Here is a 22,263-nt window from a genome sequence, read left to right on the forward strand (position 1 = left end):
TTGGTACCCTTGTCTAAATTGCCCTCCTCCTCTGATTTGGTGCCATTGTTTTTCCAGCATGTGGTTCGTTTACATGGCATTCCGGAGAACATCGTTTCTGACAGAGGTTCCCAGTTTGTTTCGAGGTTTTGGCGAGCCTTTTGTGCTAGGATGGGCATTGATTTGTCTTTTTCCTCGGCTTTCCATCCTCAGACAAATGGCCAAACTGAACGAACCAATCAGACCTTGGAAACATATCTGAGATGTTTTGTTTCTGCTGATCAGGATGATTGGGTGTCCTTTTTGCCTTTGGCTGAGTTCGCCCTTAATAATCGGGCCAGCTCGGCTACTTTGGTTTCGCCGTTTTTCTGCAATTCTGGTTTCCATCCTCGTTTCTCTCCAGGGCAGGTTGAGTCTTCAGACTGTCCTGGTGTGGATACTGTGGTGGATAGGTTGCAGCAGATTTGGACTCATGTAGTGGACAATTTGACATTGCCCCAGGAGAAGGCTCAACGTTTCGCTAACCGCAGGCGCTGTGTGGGTCCCCGACTTCGTGTTGGGGATTTGGTTTGGTTGTCGTCTCGTTATATTCCTATGAAAGTTTCCTCTCCTAAGTTTAAGCCTCGTTTCATTGGTCCGTATAGGATTTCTGAGGTTCTTAATCCTGTGTCTTTTCGTTTGACCCTTCCAGCTTTTTTTTCCATCCATAATGTATTCCATAGGTCATTGTTGCGGAGATACGTGGCACCTGTGGTTCCATCCGTTGATCCTCCTGCCCCGGTTTTGGTTGAGGGGGAGTTGGAGTATATAGTGGAGAAGATTTTGGATTCTCGTATTTCGAGACGGAAACTCCAGTACCTGGTTAAGTGGAAGGGTTATGGTCAGGAAGATAATTCCTGGGTCTTTTCCTCTGATGTTCATGCTGCCGATCTGGTTCGTGCCTTTCATTTGGCTCATCCTGGTCGGCCTGGGGGCTCTGGTGAGGGTTCGGTGACCCCTCCTCAAGGGGGGGGTACTGTTGTGAATTCTGTGGTCAAGCTCCCTCCTGTGGTCATGAGTGGTACTTCGGCTGGTTCTGTCCTTGAGCTTCCTTTGGTGGATGTGAGTGGGGCTGCGGCTTCTGAGTTTCCTTCCTCAGGTGACGAGGTTAAGTCGTTAGGTGCTGCTCTATTTAACTCCACCTAGTTCTTTGTTCCTGGCCTCCAGTCAATGTTCCAGTATTGGTCTTGCTCTCTCCTGGATCGTTCTTGTGGCCTGTCTGCCCTGCATAAGCTAAGTTTTGCTGGTGTTACTTTTGTTTGCTATTTTTCCTGTCCAGCTTGCTATATTGGTTTTTCTTGCTTGCTGGAAGCTCTGAGACGCAGAGGGAGCACCTCCGTACCGTTAGTCGGTGCGGAGGGTCTTTTTGCGCCCTCTGCGTGGTTGTTTGTAGGTTTTTGTGCTGACCGCAAAGCTATCTTTCCTATCCTCGGTCTATTCAGTAAGTCGGGCCTCACTTTGCTAAAATCTATTTCATCTCTGTGTTTGTATTTTCATCTTTACTCACAGTCATTATATGTGGGGGGCTGCCTTTTCCTTTGGGGAATTTCACTGAGGCAAGGTAGGCTTATTTTTCTATCTTCAGGGCTAGCTAGTTTCTCAGGCTGTGCCCGAGGCGCCTAGGTCTGGTCAGGAGCGCTCCACGGCTACCTCTAGTGTGGTATGATAGGATTAGGGATTGCGGTCAGCAGAGTTCCCACGTCTCAGAGCTCGTCCTATGTTAATAGTAACTATCAGGTCACTTTGTGTGCTCTTAACCACTAGGTCCATTGTGGTTCTGAATCACCAGTTCATAACACTCACCTGGGCGGGCGGACCGATCTGATGGGCGTTATGGTCTGGTCCGGGGCCTCCCATCTTCTTATGATGACGTCCTCTTGTCTGCAAGCTGTGGCTCCAGCGCAGGCGTGCTTTGCCCCGTTGAGGGCAGAGCAAAGTACTGCTGTGCGGAGGCTCTGGGCAAGGTCAGAGAGGCCCGGAGCCTGCGCACTGCAGTACTTTGCTCTGCCCTCAACAGGGCAGACAAAGTACGTCTGCGTTGGAGCTGTAGCATGAAGACAAGAAGAGGATATCACCCTATGAAGATGGGAGGCCCCGGACCGAACCGCGATGCCCATCGGACTGGACAGCAGCGGGAACGCCCCTGGGTGAGTATAATCTAACCTCTTTTTCTCATCTTTCAGGATACATTGGGGGTCTTATCTACAGCATTCCAGAATGCTGTAGATAAGCCCCTGATGCCAGTGGGCTTAGCTCAACTTCCATTTTGGGGGTGACAGGTTCCCTTTAAGAGCACAGAGATGATGGAAGGCTCTAATTAGAGATTTTTGCAAAGCATCTTTGAAATAAAATTTCAGTAAATTCCCTTTTACAGGAAATGTTTATAGTTTTAGTGTAAATAAAAAAACCTCTCACTGAGTGTGATCAGTTCAATAACAAGAAGCAAATTCATCTTCGGTTATTCCCAACATTGTAACTGATCAACAGGATATGTGCTAACTTTCCTATCGGTGTGGGTTGACATTGCGTCCCCCATGATTTCAAGAACAGGGCTCCAAAATACCATCAGAATGGAGCGGTGGAGTGCCACCACTCCATTCATTCTCTATAAGACTTCTGGAGATAGCTGAGTACACGGCCATATTACTTCCAGAAGTTGCTTAGGGCATGAATGCCAGATCTATGCCAATAGTGTGTTTAGCCATTAATGTCTATGGGCAAGTCATCATATACATTGGAATATTTTCCTCTTCTAAATACCAATTTTGATAAGTGAAAGAATAATGGACAAGCTTAAAGGAGTTCTCCAATGAAGATAAGTTATCACCTAACCACAGGATAGATGATAACTTATAGATTGCTGGGGATCCCACCGACCGACAGAATGGGGTTCTTTTATCCCTGTTAGAATGGAGCATACACACTGCCTCTTTATTCATACTCTATCAGGCTTCCGTAAAAAGCAAAACACAGCCCACGGCAGCCCCATAAGTATTGAATGGAGCTGCAGTTGAGCATTCACACCTCTGTCCCATTCTAACAGGTGCCCCTTTCTGCTGATCGCTACCGGTCCTAGCAGCTGGATCCCATCCTTCTCATAAGTTATCATCTGTCCTGTGGATAAGTGATAGCTTATCTTCATCTCGAGACTGGTAGGGCTATCTTTAGTGTGACAAACCAGCTAAAACTTTTACCAAAAGTTGGTGAAAATGGTAGTGCAAATGTATAAGTTCTCAAAGCAAATGTAGATTTCATTTTCCATGTTTGAAATAGCCCCAAATATTCCAAATATATCATGTGCCATATTCCTCTTAGTATACTTGACATATTTTGCTCCCATGCACCTTGTACTTAAGCCGATATCGATGTGTTTGACCAACAGTCTAATTTGTATCGAGTCTCCATGCAATTGATTGCTGAGGGAGTTAATGATTCATCATGTCCGATTTGACACTGCCGACTCTTTTGTTCTCCTGAAGATAAGACATGTCTGACAGCGGCAGGAGTGTTTGGCACAGCGAGCGCATGTGTGAGAGACAACCGAGCTGGCTGCCGGCTGAAACTATCGGCCAAACCATCATTTGGTGGACAAGACATCTAATGTGTGTGATGGGCTTATGGCTAGCATCAAAAATTCCAGACTTATCAAATCTCCCCCATGGTGTGAACTAAGCTTCACCATGATTTATGGAGATTAAAAAAAAAGTCTTCCAGTAGGGTATAACAGATGGATTTTGGAAAATGAAACCAAAGAAATTAGCCACAACAATTGCTGGTATAAGTGCAATTTGTAGGTACACGATCACACTGTGGCCACCACTGTGGCAAAATCGAAGATAAAAGCAAAAAGAGGAAATACCCTGCAGTAGGTAAATAAATAGTAATGGTAAATGTAAATAACATAGGATAATTAGTTGACACTGTTTTGATTAAAAAAAGCTTAAGACATCACAACGCGACAAGGTGTTCCCCAATCCCCCTGTCTCAGCAGACCTAAATTATTTTTAGAAATGGATTTAAAAATGTATTTTCTATCTCTATTGAATATATATATATATTTTTAAGATAAAAATATTTAAATGTATTTCTTCATCTATTTTTTTCTTCTTTATTCTCGTTTTTTTTATCGTCCTTCAACCGTGTCAGTAATTTGATGTTGAGAATCGAGCGCCGTTATTTGTGTACGTGTAAACGTGGTGTCAAGCTTCCCTTGTGTACACAGCGATTACGTATTATTACCGTGTTTGCTTTTCAGTCCCAACATACATTCAATTAAAAAAAAAGTTACAGCCTGAAAGGACTTCTTTAAGAATCTGCAAACAAAGCCATATTTCCCAACAAAAGAGTTCAGTCCTTGGAGAGAGGGGAAAAAAAAAAGTTTTGCCTAGTAATATCTGTCTCGGCTTTAAAGAGATTTGAAATGCTTGGATTGGTCGGATTTGTGAAACCGGCGCTGACACCGGGGTCACTCGTGTGAGTTACTATGGAAATTGAGTCGTTTCGCCAATAGTTGTGTTCTCATGAGCATTAAAGCACATAATAATGGACAAACAAGAGTGGTTAAAGCAAGCAGGTAGGATTACTTTGTCCTTTTGTCAGAAGTATAAAATGTCTTGTCGTCCGTTTTAAAGACTTCTCAACCCCCTAGATCTACCCAAAAAGTCACCTGCTGAGTCATTTTGTACACTTAATCTCTAGCCCCCTTAACAAGAATTTCTTTGCTAATTTAAGGCAAATGTTTTTGGATTTCTTTTTTTTCTTTTTTTTCTTTTTTTAGAGTAGATTCGAGAGAGGGGGAAATAAGTAAGTTAAACCCCTCATCGAGAAATAAAATACCATGAAAGAAGAAGAAGAATTGACCGTACGAGGCTGTTCGAAAAATAAGAAAAAAAAAAGGCTTCCTCAAACATCCCCACCAGAACTTCCCTTGTAAAACTTGTCACTTCAGATTGCCATCAGCTCCTACAACAATAATGATTTCATGCTTATTGCTAATTGCAAGCACAGCTGAGGCACAGCGTGACACTCTTGCACAGTCTCAGGCCTTTATACCAGCTTCAATCTGTTGTGTAGCACTTGTTCACATACAAAAAAAAAAAACTACGAGCAAAGGCAGAAAGAGGCAGAGTCCCAGGTTTCTTGTAATCCCTGGGCCTCCCCACTGACATCCCAGCCCTATGAGCATTCCTGGTTTTGTCCCCCTTCTTTTGAAAAAAAAAAAAGCCGAAGGGACCTTAATCTACAAGTATATAAGCTTCTGAATGAGGAACACAACAGCTTCAGGTGCATTAAGGCGCCGCGCTGCATCTGGTTTACACAATTCTGTTTGCAGCACCCCTGGGGAGCGCCGCCGCTTCCTGTAAAGTACGAGTGTGAACTACAGGTTCATGGCAAAGAGCAAAGAGGTCATGTTTCGATTGAGACCTAACAAAATGAAACGGGGGGTTTTGCAGATGTTATGGGGGTATGTGTAATGACACCACCTCCTCGGGAGCAAGAGGCTCTCAGCGCAGTTAATCCAAAAATGTGTGTTACTCGAAGATTTATTCATATCAATTTTTACAATTTATATATTCAGAGACAAGTATGTTATGTGTTATGTATCATAGCACGGTCCTTTCCCTCCCTGCTGGAAAAAAATATCCGGGAGATAAAAAATAATCAGGGGAATACATATTTATTTTTCTCACTAGAAGTAGAAGTTTAACCTCTTTAATAGAGTTGGCCACGTTGTTATTGGTATTGTTGAATGATGTCGCTACAGATGTGGAATATACCATCTTTCTTCTTGGCTTGACATCCATCAATGAGTGGCGCAAGATTTCCAGCCTTGAAAAAAATATATAATTCTGTGATGCTCTAACGGGGAGATGTTTCTACTATAAGAGTCTGCGATTCGAACTTTAGCCTGTCGAGGGTTTTCCTTGCTTGTCGTAATAATATATTTATTTTGTGGTGTGAGAAATTGGATTTCTTAAATAAATACTCCTCCCATCAAACTTGTTTCTTAATATATTGCAGTCATCATATTATATAGCACTATGTAATTACAATTGATCATTTTGACCTTCTACCCAGTTAATTATTATCTTATCCATTTGGTCTTTGACATCACGTGATTGCAAAAAGACTAGCTGAATCCTTATAAGCTCTATGTAGAAACAGGAAGTTTCTTTTCCCTGCATGACACATCATTGGAACCACAATTCTACATCACTGCAAAATCCCTAGCAGCCCTGTTCCTCCTCCTCAACTCCTGGCCCAGCTGATCTGCTCCTCCCCTCTGTCAAGGACTTTGCTGTGATATATAATTGCAGTTTTAATGCTGACTCACGCAGAAAAAAGAGACTTCATGTTTCTCCATAGAGCTTAGAAGGATTGAGCTAGTCAGTTTTTAATCACATGATGTCATAGACCTAATGAAATAGAGAAGAACTAACTAGGTAGAAAGGCAAAATGAGCAATTGTAAGTACACAGTGCTATATAATATGATGACTGCAATATATTAAGAGGATTAAAACTTTGAGTGTTTCTTTAAAAATGAGGGGGGTATATCTGTATAGAGAATGCAGATGAAGCAGGCATTGATGCTTTTTACATTTGTAAATACATGAGAATTAAAAATTGCAAATAGTAAGTGGGGGTCCTCTAAACAAAATTTGCATTTCTAGAGCGGGAACATCAAGTTACTCTCTAGATGATTTTTCTATGCACTCATTCACTTGGTATTAGCACTGTGTTGACTTTTTTTATTTATTTAAGTGAAGAATGAGCAATTTTCTAATATAAAGAATTCAAAAGTGCAATACAACCTCTACCAGCACAACTACGAGCCGCCGGCCCTTTTCCACCACAGTAGGCGACAGACTGGATCTCCACAGGAGCAAACATATTAGAGATGCTGATGCTGAACAGACAACAGCACTGACCAGGGGCATAAGTATAATTAAAGAGACACCATAAAATGGTAATGAGCAGCATAATATATTTAAAAAAAAAACAGGAATATTGAGAGTGTTAAGAAGCATTTTCCCTAGATTTGGCCATAGTTACGCTCTTATGATTTTAGTTACTTCTATGGTACTGACATTCTTTATCAGTCTGAAATACTTTCTGAATGAGTATTTACTATGGAAATCTGTAAAAAAAAAATTCAAATTCAGTTTATGCACCATGTAGTTTTTCAATCTAAGTATTGAGTTGTGTAGAAGGAGTAGAAGGTGTAGTTAACACTTTAGAGGCACCTGAGAATATTTTCCAATTTTCGGAGAAGAGGAAATGTCTTACCCACCATAGATTACAATGCACCCTATAGCTATACCCTAGAGTTGTAGATGACCATGTCTCCTCCAGACCATGTCGGATAAGTCCTGATGTTATCTAATAGATAATTGAAGAGGTAGCCTTCCAACTGGAGTTTGAAATATGTGGATAAACCTCTCCAAACTGGTTTTGAACTCGACAAGTGGATGCTTCCTATTTTGATGTCTATTACCAATTAAAGGTAGTAAGACAACACTCAATGCATTGCCAAGTTAAGTATGAATGCCCTGTCTATCCTAATCCAAGAATGCATCCCGAACTGGGAAGTATCTCTAACTGGTTAAAAATCCTCAGTCAGTGAGTTAGCTCAGGCGAGTAGGGAGACAATTTTGGCAAAATGAATTATATTCTCCATAGGTCTTCACCAATCTCTGGTTTCCAACATCGTTGACTTACGGTCTTGTTTTGACATCACACCTGGTTTAGGAAACCAACAGAAAACAAACCTGTATCAACTTTTAATTTTAGCGTTGACCTTTGGTGAGGCCAAGACAATACTTGTTCTGGCTTGTGAAGGCTATGTGGAAGAAGCTTGAGAAGATCTGCTCTAGATGTTAGTGATATTTTGTTATGTACACATATTGTAAGCCATGATGTGTACCAACCATGCTTAGCTTCATCCATTTAACAGCCGGGATTAAGCAGACTTCACACTAAATTAAGTGGTGGTCAACGTGATAGAAGAAAAATGACTATTAATGAGACAATAGGAGAAAATATATATATATATATTTTCACTCTCTTATTCTGATCTCCATAATTTGCTAATGGTCACCAGAGGCAATTACAAAGGATCTAAATGAAGGATTTATGCTTGTAGTTAAACACCTGCTCCAATCTCTGAGCATATATGGGGCATAAACTTACTCTAATGGATTTATTCTTCTCTACCGAGAACGAAATGTCAAATTATATTATGACCCTTTTAAAATTTACCACACTGTTAGAAAAGTTAATGTGGTGACCCCTAATAATTTGCCTCACACCTTACCGCCTCTGCCCTGCAGGGAGCGGACTTTAGTTTGATAGAAAGATTATTTCATCAATTTAACTGCACTGATCTCATCAAAATCAGAACTGTCTGGAACTACAATGGTGGAAAGCAGAACATCCAATGCATTGTGAGGTCCTCAGGAAGGAGATACCAATCCTTGTGGGTTTAATGTATCTCAAAGTTACTGTACATACATATTTTACGTCATGTGTCCATCTGGGCTTAGTAAGTGTATGTAATAGTAGAAAAAAAATCAATGTACTAATTCTACTGTAGAAAAAAAACAAAATTTGCTTAAAACAATTAAATTAAGTGCTGATTTCCAAACGGAGTCAGGGATCAAATGTTAATGGCCAATCCTAAGTGTAGATCATCAATGTTCCTTCAGTAAGAGTCTAATTTTTAAAACTTTAAAACCCCCTCCAATCAGAAGAATGAAGGGATGGAATCACTGTAGGTCTAAATGTTTACATGGGTACATGTGATATATGGAAAAAAAGAAATGGGAAATCTCTTCATGGGGAAACCATCTGGTCACATGGTTGGTAATGCCTTGTGCACTCCGTGCCAATCCTCCGGAATCCAATCTGGGCCTTCAGTTGAAATGAATTTTATACAGTGGAAAGTTGAAGGGTTTGAAAAATGCACTCATCTCATGCAGTAAACACTTGGTACTGTGTCTTCTTCAACAATACTACTTCACATCATTGATAAAATGTCTACCTGTTTCTGGATTCTACCGATCTCTTCATCAGGACGATCTAATAATGCTAGAAAAGACATAGTGGTGTTTACTTTATGTGAGTAGCGCAGCATTTGGAACCGTACAACTCATGTTCCGCGGCACATCGGCAATTGTAATTGTTACTGAACCCCAATAAAAAAAATTCTGTTTAATCATACTGGTACAACAATTACTATTAAAGATAGTCCAGTGTCCTAATAACTATTCCCTTTTTTAAAAAAAGAAGCGTTTTTCCACTTTTAGGTTCAACTATTTTTAAGTTTCAGCTTTATCTCCTATAAAGTTGTCTACTTGTCCCTTAACTATTGTATTTTTTAAGGTACATGACAGGTCCTCACTGCATCAGCTGATGACGGGGAGTCCCATTACTGGGTGTCGTAATAGATGGAACAACTCTACTCAAAGTATTCTGTTTCCCTACAGCACCATCAAAGGGGAAATAAATAATTGCTCATTTCCCATTGGGCCCAAATCAAGGAATGGATGTGCATACATCTAAAGAAAAGACATGCGTTTTGTGTCACTCTAGTTGATAGATGAGGGTCCTCAGAGGTTCTTCTCTATTGCTTATGTATGACTAGATGGCAGCCCGATTCTAAAGAATCGGGAGTCTAGAATCCATATATACTTGAAATTCGGCAGGAGCTTGAAGAGCAACGTCACTGGGCCCGCCTCCACGCAGTAGAAACTTGCTGTGAGGTAAAAATTCAAAAATCACACCAAAATGGCAAGCGGAGTGTGTCACAGTACGGCACGTTTCTGATTGGTCGCTCGCAGCAGGCGGCAACCAATCAGACACTGGACACTGTTGACGTCACTTATCTCCGGACATTAGCTCCGGACATTAGCTCCGGACAATAGCTCCGGACATTAGCAGGAAGTAGTATTCTAGGCAATTATATAAATAGATTGTATATTGTAACGGTACTCTACATGACTTTATATGACCTGCTACTGGCAAAGTATACAAGTGATGATGATGTTCTATGCTTCACGCATATTATTAACTAAACATATGTCGAACCAGTGCCTAATTTTTGGCTGATAAATTGTGGCCTACTTTTTTACTGGTCCAGAAAGGGATGTTTTTCAGCACCAAAGTAAATGAGTTAAAATTTTGCCTTTAATCATATTGGTTAAAAAATGAAAAAAAGAAAACCCATAATGCTTATGTATTGCAACCCTTATTGCTTCGATTAAAGGTTATTCAACCTGAAATTCGTAACATTATGATTTTTTGTTTTTTAATGCGTGAACATTCTCCCATTTTGTTTATCCTATATGATTAAAGGATAGTTTTAACTACTTTCCTTCGGTGCTGGAGAATATCCCCTTTTGGTCTATTGAGAGCTATTTGACCTAGAAGCCAGACCAGTGCATACTCCATGCACCACACCCGGACCACAGATGGTCTATCCTGAGGTCTCCTCAGATACTTATCTCTAGCACAACTGGAGGGCTGAGTTGACACTATTTCTAATTTTTTGTATACTTTTTTATGAATTTTATTAGTAGATTACACTTTTGAATACATCAATATGCAAAGCACCACACATTGTATTTTTTATGTACGAATCAACGACAGTCATTCGACTGAATAGTTCTTTGAAACTGAACCTTGGGGAGCATTCACACGTCGGTATATCACATATATGTTCTGTTTTGGGGATTTTTTTTGCGAATAGAACCCAAACCAATGTGGAGATAGAACAGTACTAACTATGTTCCAGTTTGTGGTTCCAAATCGCCCATTCAAGTCAATTGGATTTATAAACAGCACGCAAATGCCATCGGTGTTGAATCCTAATACTGTCCGTTTTTTATTGTCTAATGGGTAAGAGAAGCTTGGGAACTTTTTACATTTTTTTTTTTTACAAACAAAAATCCCTGATACCATTACGATGGTATAAAATAAAGGATGAAAATTGGATACAAAAAACACAAATCAAAATTGACATTTAAATTAGCCCTTAATTGTTTTGTTTAGGCCAACAAACTCGCATGGTTTCCTCCTTTAAAAATCAAGTTTTCGTTATTGATTCGACCATATTATCAACCGATGATGGTATTTTCTTTAAACCCTATTCTTGTCTATACCATTTTTATACATACCTATGTTTCTATACTTTTCTATTTTTTTATACCGAGTATAATACTATATTGTATACTACTGTAGTATATTACTCCATATTTGACATCTTCCAATCTTCCAATCTTCTAAAGCATTTTTACTACTACTTTTGGGTCAGTTATATTAAGGGGTAAGGCTGCAATTTTTATTTTAGAATTTTGGGGGCAAAACGATGGATTATTTTTACCGGATTTTGCCGAATGAGTCTACATACAAAGAATCCTAAATGTTTTTTTAACCACTTTTTCGTAATTGCAATAACACATATTCTACTCTTCGTTTTAGAGGTAGGGTACCCAGAGTTATAAGCTCATTGTGCAGGTTGATGAATGAGAACGCCATGTCAGTGTTGCTAAGTGGAAATGAAATATGAATCTCTAAACAGTATTTTAGAAGTGCATTGCTCAGGAGACATCTTGCTCTGCAGGGGTGGCAGTCTGCAGTGACACAGCTTCGAGCATTTTTCACAGGCAAGAAGCAAAATTAACCCTCTTAGAGGGAAGACTTATTTTGACAGCTTGATCAAAGCTCATTTGTATGTGTATGTGTTCTGTTAATATTCTTGCAATTTAAAGCAAATTGATAACACGTCGGATATGCAAACCCGCAGCAAGTTATTACGCTTCAGGTCGTATCCGACACGCTGAAAAGCAAACACCCACAGAATAAATTACAAGGAGGCAATTATAGTAGGTGTCTTTGTGTTTCCGGTTATATTTATATAAGTCAAGTGCAGATTTTTTTTATTTTATTATATTATTTTTTAATACATATTCCTTAAAAAAAAAAGGTAAGTTGACATATGTTTTATTATTGCGCTACATTTTGTATTATTTTATCATTTCAAATTTTGCTTTTTTTTCTCTCTTTTTTTATGTTTATTTTGAGAAATTTAATTAATGTGTTTAAATAAAAAAATAAATAAAATTAGTTTTTTCGAATTGGAATTAAAATAAAAAAAAAAAATAGGATTGGGCTTTTATTAAACTTTTGTTGCTTTATTTTTTACTGTGTGTCTGGAGAACTTTTATCTGTTTTTCAGCAATGGTACACCAGTTCAATGAATGTTGTTTGCACGTGGCTTACTGACCGTATGGACCTTCAACTTCATATCTATCAGCTGAAAACCCTCATTAGGATTGTCAAGGTATATTATTTTTATTTTATATATTTAACGTATGTAATGCTTGTCTTATTTTTTATTTTATTTTTGTGACTGGTTATCTTGTTTTCTTTTTTCTGTCCTCTTAAGATTTTACACTTAGTTTGCTTATTTTTTTTATTTTTTTTTTACTTTAAATCATATTAATTAAAATAATTTGTATTTTCGAAAGAAGAAACAAAAAATGATTAATATTACTATTACTCATCATAAAGTAAAAAGAAATAATTTAATAAAATTACTATTACCAAATATATAAAGGAATTATTAAATAAAATCACTATTACACATAATACATAAAATAATAAGTAATTATTTAATAAAATAAATATTACAAAGTATATAAAGTAATTAGTTAATAAAATGACTATTACACGTAATATATAAAGTAATAAGTAATTATTTAATAAAATGACTATTACAAAATATATAATTATTTAGTAAAATGACTATTACACGTAATATATAAAGTAATAATTAACTATTTAAAAAAATAAATATTATAAAATATATAACGTAATTATTTAATAAAATGACTATTACACATACTATATAAATAAGTAATTATTTAGTAAAAAATACTATTAGGCATAATATATAAAGTAATAAGTAATTATTTAATTAAAAAAATGACTATTAGACATAATAAATACAGCAATAATTAATGATTTAATATAATGACTTTGACATAATTAATAATGTAACATGAAATAAATAAATACCAATTCATGAAATATGAAATCATGAAATTATATATCAGCTAGAAATTTGCAATCAGATAGTTTACCTTTACTGTGCTGCTCTTTTGCTTTGTGCCTTATACAATTAACGGATATTATAATTTTTTTATTGGATTAATTAATTTATTTTTCTTTTGATTTTAATAATGACATTTTGCTAATTTTCCAACAATTTTGCTAAAAAAATAAAAAAGTAAATATATAAATAATATAAATAGTTTATATACATATATACATTTTTTAGAATTTCATACATTTGCTAAAAAAAAATGCTTCCGTTAGCGATGCAAATATTCCTTCGCAGCACGACTTAATGTATTCAATGATCATTAAACAAAATGCAAATCGATATTGTTCTCATAATTAACTGAAGTCGTCTCTCTTACAATGGGTGTTTACACTGAACTATAAGAGATCACGAAGGTGAGATCACATACCCGCAAAGTATATTTTTATTCCTGTGTATGCGTGTCTAAGGCTAATGATAATTATTTCAGTGTGAAATCACAGTGGTTTACCATGAAATAAGATTGTAGGAGAACTTACTCAATTAAATAACGTTCATTCCAGCTAAAGAGCATTTGGTTTTAATCTTAGACTGCTATTTCCGGATCTTAAGAAATTAACTGGGAAAAAAAAAAATAATCACAAATTTATATATATTTTTACCTATTTTGATCCTTTTTATATAGCTATTCTTTAAGATCTATAAAGAAATTGTACCAAATATGTTTATGTATTAGCGTCTGACGTCTTAAGACGTTATTGAAATATGGAACGTTTTTCCGAGCGTTGTGCCGTCCCCAGGTACAGAAGTTGTAATATTAATTAAATCGGCTTATTATGCAGGTGTTTTGACACTTGCGTTTTAAACTGCTAATAATGATACCTTGTTTTGTGAATTCCAATGACATCAAGGTTTTTTTTTTCCCTTCCTCTTTCGCCGAGACGTCAGGCATCGGTTATAAATAGCTTTTGCCGCTGCTTTTTTCATCACCACAAATCTGTTACAGTGGGATGCACGATAACGATTGTGACGCATCATGATAATACGTAGGGTTCAGACAACTCACATTTAGTAATGAATTTATTTCAGTTGGGTTAAAAACTTTGGATACATGTTTTCTCTCCAAATACAGTTTCTTAAAATAATTATCATTTTATGCTGCTCTTTTGATGTAAAAGAAAAATATTTCGAAATATTTGATCAAGTGCTAGTGACAAGGTCCTTTAATCGTAACACCAACTGACCCCTCAGGGAAAACGTGTAAATCTATTATTGTTTATTAGAGATTAATGATGAGCGAACGTGCTCGGATAAGGCGTTACCGGAGCATACTCATGCGCCAACCGAGTCTCTTCGGCATGCTCGAAAACTAAGTTTGAGTCTTCGCGGCTGTTCGAAAGCCGTAACACATGCAGGGATGACCTGTTTGATAGGTAATCCCTGCATGTGTCGAACAGCCACGAGACATGCAGCCGCAGGGACTCAAAAATAGTTTTTGAGCGCTCCAAAGTCACTTGGTTAGCACCCAAGCATGCTCAATTAACACCTTAGCTGAGCACTTTCGCCCATCACTATTAGATATGCATTAAATTTAAAACCATTAAAAAAGTAAACCGTGCAAGGTGATAGACGTAGAAAATATGTTAAAAACCTCATAAGAGCTAATATTATACACCTGTGAGATAATATTTCTATGGAAGAGTGAGGACATAGGGATATCTGGTCCACTAACACCAGGAAACATCAGGGACCCGGTAGATCCCTATATTGATAGCCTATACTGACACTGCCTAGCCAAGGGGTTGGTACCCTATAATGAGACGAGATGTGGTGCTACTGCTCAGACAGTGGCTCTACCTACTGTTTATAGGCCTGTCAAACTCTACCATAATGGAGACCCAAATATAAATAATAGTTAGGGAAAGTAAACTGAGATTATGTAAGATAGTTCAGATAAAATACTGAGGGCCAACAAGTCTGTAATAAAGATCATAGTTGAAATGAAAAAGAAAATAACTTAATATTCATGGCTTATGCCTCAACGTGTTTCCCCATGTTCCAAGATTCATCAGGAGGCTTGATGTTTGGAGAAGAAGGCAATGGAGATCACAGGCCTATGATGGTGTGCATAAGTGATGAACGTTAACTATTATTAGGAGGTATTTACATTTGGCTAAAAGATTCCTATAGGACACCAGTTACATTACGCAGCCAATCGACCCCTATAAAAAATTACATGTTACCCCAACCTAAAGCTGAGCTCACTGGGGCGGACTTCTGCTCATAAAAGAGTGCGGATCAAAGATGTCACAAGTCATTTAAGGGGGTTGAATGGGCAAAAAGAAAAGTTTTGCAGAGGCTTAGATTAATAAAAAATACAAACTAACTAAGGGTTCATTCAAACGTGATTTTTCGAGATATGAGAAAAACAGACCATTTTGTTAGAGAGAGTTGACCAGAGTGTGGTCCAAGCATCATGAGCTTTACTCATACGTGGGGGAAAAAAGGTTTCTCCACCTACTCCTTTCTGACAGTCAGTGAAAATTGGACCACACTCAGATGTCACCTGACTGAAGTCTGATTTTTTTCACCAACCCATAGACTTTCATTGCTGATTTTGATACAGGTCTTGGATCAAAATCAGACATGAATCTGCAAATTTCACAGACATGTGAATGGTCCCATAGACTATCACAGGTACGTGTGCTAACTGTGAAAACCACGAATGGCACTCAAATGCAAAAACTGAACATCTGAATGAGGCCTTATTGCTACTCACCTACTAACACCAACCTGTGGTGCAGGAAGTCAAGACATAACCGTTCCACTAGCTGCAGGAACGTTGTGGCTTGTGATTGGCTGCAGCGATCTGGTGACTTCATCGGTGTGCCATTGGATGTTTTTTCTGATGATGCGCTGTTCAAAGTCACTTGACAACTGCAGACAATCACAGACCAGTGATCGTCTGTCCTGTGACTCATAGAATGTGGGTGTCCCCAATGCATGCAGTCGGACCACAAATTGGCATGTACTAGTTTCAGGTTGGCACCCTTGAGAACTTTTCTTTTTGACCAGCAACCACTTTCACAAAGGGCAAATGACATATGGGGAAAAATCATTTTAATATGATCATTTGCTCACCATGTAGTCTACATATTGTTTTCAGTATTCCCTATTTAATTGTGGAGATATGGCGCTGACAACTATTATTTAGGGGCTTTCATAAGCGATCCAATCAGCCAACGATTAAGCATTTTTCTTATTCCTTGGCTTATTGGTGGTATAATTAAAAAGGAGAAATATAAATCTGCTTACGACTACACTGCAAGAAATGCCACAGTGTCCTATAGGTCGGTTCATGGAATCTTCCAGATCAGCAACCTCAAGCAGATAATGAAGTAATGAAGGACATGGAAGAAGGGATAAGTTCCAGCACTGCAGAAAAATAGTGTAGTTAAAGAAAAATCACTTTCATTACAAAGCTTAATTCATTAAAAGATGTAGGAAAAATATAAAAGAAAGAAGAAAAAACTTATATGAACTTACGCGTTTCGGATTATAACGAGTCCTTATTCATAGGTCTGAAATGCGTAAGTTTATATTCATTTTTTAATGAAGCAATCTTTGTCGTAAAGGTGATATTTTAACTAGATATATATGGAACTTATCACTTCCTCCCATTCCTTCATTGCTTTGTTATTGGTGGTATGTTTACATAGGTCAATTATCTGGAACACGCATTTTTATAATAATTTCTTTGGCTGATTAGAGACCTTATGGCAATACTACATTTATCTAGTTTATTGGCCATTGAGTCTTAACGTAACCATTAGATATGATATATAAAATATTTAATAAGAGGTCTAATTAGGGTTGAGCAAAACGGGTCGGCCAGATTCAGAAGTCGCTGACTTTTGGAAAAGTCGGGTTTCATGAAACCCGACCTGACCCCTGTGTGGGGTCGGCCATGAGGTCGGCGATCTTCTGATCTGGAATCGGAATTCCGATACCGAGTTCCGATATGCTTAAGATATCGGGAATCGGTATCGGAATTCATATTTAAGTGTAAAATAAAGAATAAAAATAAAAAAATATTGATATACTCACCCTCGGACGCGCCCTGGTTCTCGCCGGCACCATTCCTTCCTAAGAATGAGCGCCTGAAGGGCCTTTGATGACGTCGCGGCTTGTGATTGGTCGTGTGAGCGGTCACATGGGCGGTCACGCGACCAATCACAAGCCGCGACGTCATCTAAGGTCCTTCAGGTGCTCATTCTTAGGAAGGAAGGCTGCCGGTGAGAACCAGGGCGCGTCCGAGGGTAAGTATATCAATATTTTTTATTTTGATTCTTTATTTTACACTTAAATATGGATCCCAGGGCCTGAAGTAGAGTTTTCTCTCCTTCAGACCCTGGGAACCATTAGAAACCCAATGCACTGCATTGGGTTTCGTGTTTCGGCCGACCCCGACCCCGACTTTTCTATAGGATCGGCCGATTTCATTCGACCCGACTTTTGAAAAAGTCGGGTTTCGTGAAACCTGACCCGATCCTATAAAAAGAAAAGTCGCTCAACCCTAGGTCTAATGCATTGGCAGTCTCCAAACTGTCTCCTGACAGATTATGTCTGGGGACATGACGACCGGGTAGCTGGAATTCAGCTTCTCAATGCTTTTGTTCAACAGGGATATAAGCCACTGCCAGAAGATTTTGGCAGCGGCTTCATCATAGAGAACACAGCAATGCTTGACTGAGCTGAGTGTTCTTGTGTATGAGGGAGTCAGGAGAGATCGCTGTTGGCCGAATGATTTGGCCGCCAGCTATCTAAGGCCAGGAATGCACTGCAATTTTTGCTTCAACACCGATTTCACAGCCCAAAATCCCTCTATTCCACTGCAACTAAACTCAGATGAATGGGGTCTTATTGCAATCCCTAAGGTACCATGACAATCAAGTTTCAAGAAATCCACATGCTTTTGACTTTTTACAACTTGATAATCATAATCACGGTACCCAATAAATTGCAATTTGACCCCATTCACCTGCACTTCGTTGGGATATAGAAGCTGCAGAGAGTGACCTGTGTCAAGGCCAAAAGTTGCCATGTAGATTCAGCCTCATGGGAATAGCCAACATATGGAATCATGAGTACTACCGAGCCTTAGGCACATGTATGATACGGTATATTGCTCCGGTATGGCACCGTATTACAGCACTAGTCTCCCATAAGAAAAATCCTTTTAGTAGAGACTATCTGTAATTTGGCATCTGATGGAAGACAGTACTTTTCGCATAAAATATCTAAGAAAAAAATCACCAAAAGATGCATTTAAAAATCCGTTATAACCAAAACTATATTTTTTATAAGTAAATAATTAAAAAGTACATAAAAGTGGTATTGCCATTTCCAAAATGACCCAACTATGTATTGATCATGTTATTTTACCTGCATTTTAAAAAATAGAGTTAACAAATAAATAAAAATAATAGAATTATTTTATATTTATTCTGCTCCCCCCCCTCAAAACATAACCAATGACAAAAAAGTCATATGTAACCTAAAAAGGTACCAATGAAACTGTCGCGGGATCCTAAAAAAGTCAAGTCCTCATATAGCAGAGTTGATAGAAAAAAAACTAAAAAAGATAAACGTTTCCGAGTCTACAATGCAAAATTAGCAAAACATGAAAAAAATAAATGAATTAAGTATACAGTATATTTGCTATCTCCTTTATTGTATGTCGAATGGCGTAAAATAAAAAAAAAACCCTACAAAATTAATCTAAAATATTGCAGAGGTAAATAAATATAGAGAAAAACAGATATGTATATATTATAAATTTTATGTCATCACAATTGTACTGACCCTTTAGTAAAGTATAAAAACAAATATTCCACCAGCTTGAATGCTGCACAAAAAGCCCTAAAAAGCAAGTATAAAATATTTCAGAATTGCTGCTTTTATCATCACCTCCCCCCAAAAGAAAATTATGAAAGTTTTTCAAAACAGGATATGCAAGCTAAAATCACTGAATGATAAAATAATATATATTTTTATTTAATAGCATAGTTTATGTGCTAAATAAAAATGATAGGTTACATACATTACGTACATACCGTCAGCCTTCGATACCCGGCTGAGAAAATCTGCTATATCAGTCCTATTTATGTATAACTCTTGTCAATTCTTGGAAATTGCCACTTGTCACAACATTTGGTGAAGGTGTTTTTGCCTCGCTAGGGTTAAAATCACAGAATCATCACCTCATTAAACAAGTCACTAATAAGTTATGCCTATCGGGAACATAATGGGCTGTAGTGGTGCCGTGTGTAAAGCTGTAAAAAATTCTACTGTTACAGTGAAATTGGTGTGAAGAGAGAAAATTCTAAAACATCGCCGTCGTTGCCGATGTATCAACTTCATTTTCACCTTATTTACTACCAGCCGTTATCATTAGCGGATAATTGCATCTTAGGAGAAGCTATAAACTATATCTTTATTGAAAAAATGTGCCAGGACCAAAAAGTTCATAAAAAATTTCCAAATGTATTTTTTATGAATTTTCTGGTCCGGGCACAATTTTTCTTTCTTGGACATCATGCATTATAAGTACTTTACGGGACATGGTACCCTTTTCCGGGTTTTACAAGTATTTGATGTTTTTGTCCTTATTGAGTTAAAGCCTCCTTCGACTGGTTATTGGCTCAAAAAAAAAAAGATCAGCCGGTGTGGATCTATGCTAGATAAATATCTTTATCCCTCTTTGTAGAAAACCTATCGAGATTTCCGATTACAAGGCGTGCTGGACTCAACGTTAAACAGCAAGACCTACGATACGATCCGAAACCGGCTAACGGTGGAGGAGGCAACGGCTTCAGTCAGCGAAGGTGGAGGCCTCCAAGGCATAACCATGAAGGACAGCGATGAAGAAGATGAAGAAGATGATTAAATGATCTGGTTGTAGAGTCTCTATGGGATGTAGCCCGTTACCCAGTGCATGTCTGTTAGCCACATTAGGGAATTTTCTGTCCGCTCCAAATGCCCATACCAATTTTACCAATACGATTCTCATTCTAGCTGTGTGATGACAAAAGAAAAGCAACGCACTACATTTTTGGTTCATGCGTTTCCCGATTTCAAATCTATAGGTTCATAAGCAATATAGAGCACCATTGTTTAATACCGTTAATTGAAATATATAGGAAAACATCCTAGGTATGTCCCTGTTTTCAGCAAAAATAAAAAATAAAAAATCCAACGCTTCATTCCTGTAATGTATTTACGTCGATGGTAAATTATTGTGCCTATGAGTGATAGTAATGTCATTTCTGTTGCGTGGATGCCATCCGCTCAAATGAATGAAACAATAGAGGCTTTATTTCCACCCTTGACCCCCGAAAAAAAAAAAAAAGAAAAATTAAAGAAAGAGGCTACACCCAATGAGGTTTATCTACGGTGATATATCATTGACACTCGGAGGTTTATCTCATCCGAATCTCTAAAAGTCATACACTTTTACTTGAACATTCTGTTAGTTACCTAGAGGTTACATATCGGCGGATTAGTATTCCAAAAAAAAAAAAACCACAACTGTTCTCGTCATAGATCAGAGACAACCGAACAAGCAACCATTGAAAAAAAAAAAAGGAAAAAAAAAAAAAAGAAAAACAATTTTATGTTAACGTCTCTATAAATGTTACATTTTGTTTAGGTTTTAATAAAAGTGTATGTATAAAAAAAAATCTAAAAAAAAAGACAACTTTAATAACAGACTTAGACTATAAACTGTGTTTATAAGAATATACAATACTTATTTCCGTAGATTGTAACCTTAATTTACATAATTTTGTGTTCACAATTGTTTTTATATCTGCCATGTACATTGCATTTTGACCAGTAACTGCATGTCACCGGGGTCCCTCAAGAAGCTTTTTATCTGTGTAAAATAGTGGATCCATCTTGCTTTTGCCTTACAAAAGCCTACAGTTGTAAAAGTGTAAGGACTGTGGCTTCTCAATAAATAACTATTCAGATGTCCTATGTGTGGTGTCATCACTTATTGAGAAATAAATCTAAAAAAAAAAAATGACCGTCACTTCCAAACAGAAAGATGAGTGTGAACAGGTGCCAGCTAGGAGAGCCACTCTATATGTAACCAACCAACAAAGTATAGATGAACTCAGTAACACAATAGCATGCAAACATGGAATATGTGAAATTGGAATTGTATTACTGCCATGGAAAATAAGTTAAAAATGAAGATATTAAGAGCATATTTTTGCTAATTCATTTTTTCCCCACAGGCAACGACAAGGCGATCTTCTTTGCGGGAACTAGTGATGAGTGAACGTGCTGGGATAAGGTGTTATCGGAGCTTGCTCGGGTGCTAACCATGTGACTTCGGCATGCTCGAATAATATGTTGGAGTCCCCGCGACTGCAGGTCTCGCGGCTGTTCGACAGCCATAGCACATGCAGGTTTTGGCTGTTTGTTAGCCAATACTTGCATTAGGTGAGACATGAAGCTGCGGGGACAAATATATTTTTCAAGCACACCAAAGACACTCGGTTAGCACCCGAGCATGCTCCGATAACACCTTGTCCCAGCAGGTTCACTTGGTAAGTCATTGTGTGGTCGCTGGGGAGCTATCACACAGACAGCTCTCCAGCGACCAACGATCAGGGGAACAACTTCGGCATTGTTGACACTGTCTTCAACGATGCCGAAGTCCCCGTGCAGCACCCGGGTAACCAGGGTAAACATCGGGTTACTAAGTGCAGGGCCGCGCTTAGTAACCCAATATTTACCCTGGTTACCATTGTAAAAGTACAAAAAAAACACTACATACTCACATTCTGATGTCTGTCACGTCCCCCGCCGGCATCCACAGGGTTAAAACTGCTTTAGGCAGGAGCGCTGCTAATGCACGCGCTGCTGCCGAGAGTTTCCCTGCACTGACTGTGTCAGCGCCGGCCGTAAAGCAGAGCACAGCGGTGACGTCACCGCTGTGCTCTGCTTTATGGCCAGCGCTGACACAGTGGACGCCGGGGGACGTGACAGACATCAGAATGTGAGTATGTAGTGGTTTTTTTTTACTTTTACAATGGTAACCAGGGTAAATATCGTGTTACTAAGCGCGGCC

General features: G+C 38.2%; 1 protein-coding gene across 23 annotated transcripts in view; it reads left to right on the plus strand.

Moving 5' to 3' along the window:
- The window catches only part of CADPS (calcium dependent secretion activator), a 548,041-nt gene extending 526,880 nt beyond the window's left edge, over positions 1–21,161 (plus strand). For 21 of the 23 annotated variants that reach the window (XM_069736610.1, XM_069736601.1, XM_069736611.1 and 18 more), the window contains 2 exons: positions 12,255–12,359; positions 19,891–21,161. In XM_069736610.1, coding sequence (XP_069592711.1) covers positions 12,255–12,359; positions 19,891–20,070 — 285 coding nt within the window. In that variant the 3' untranslated portion in view covers positions 20,071–21,161. The remainder of the gene's footprint in view (positions 1–12,254; positions 12,360–19,890) is intronic. The other 2 variants (XM_069736620.1, XM_069736619.1) reach the window with 1 other exon arrangement.
- The last annotated feature ends 1,102 nt before the right edge of the window (positions 21,162–22,263 follow it).

Source organism: Ranitomeya imitator, chromosome 8, assembly GCF_032444005.1.
Source record: "Ranitomeya imitator isolate aRanImi1 chromosome 8, aRanImi1.pri, whole genome shotgun sequence".
NCBI lineage: Eukaryota > Metazoa > Chordata > Amphibia > Anura > Dendrobatidae > Ranitomeya > Ranitomeya imitator.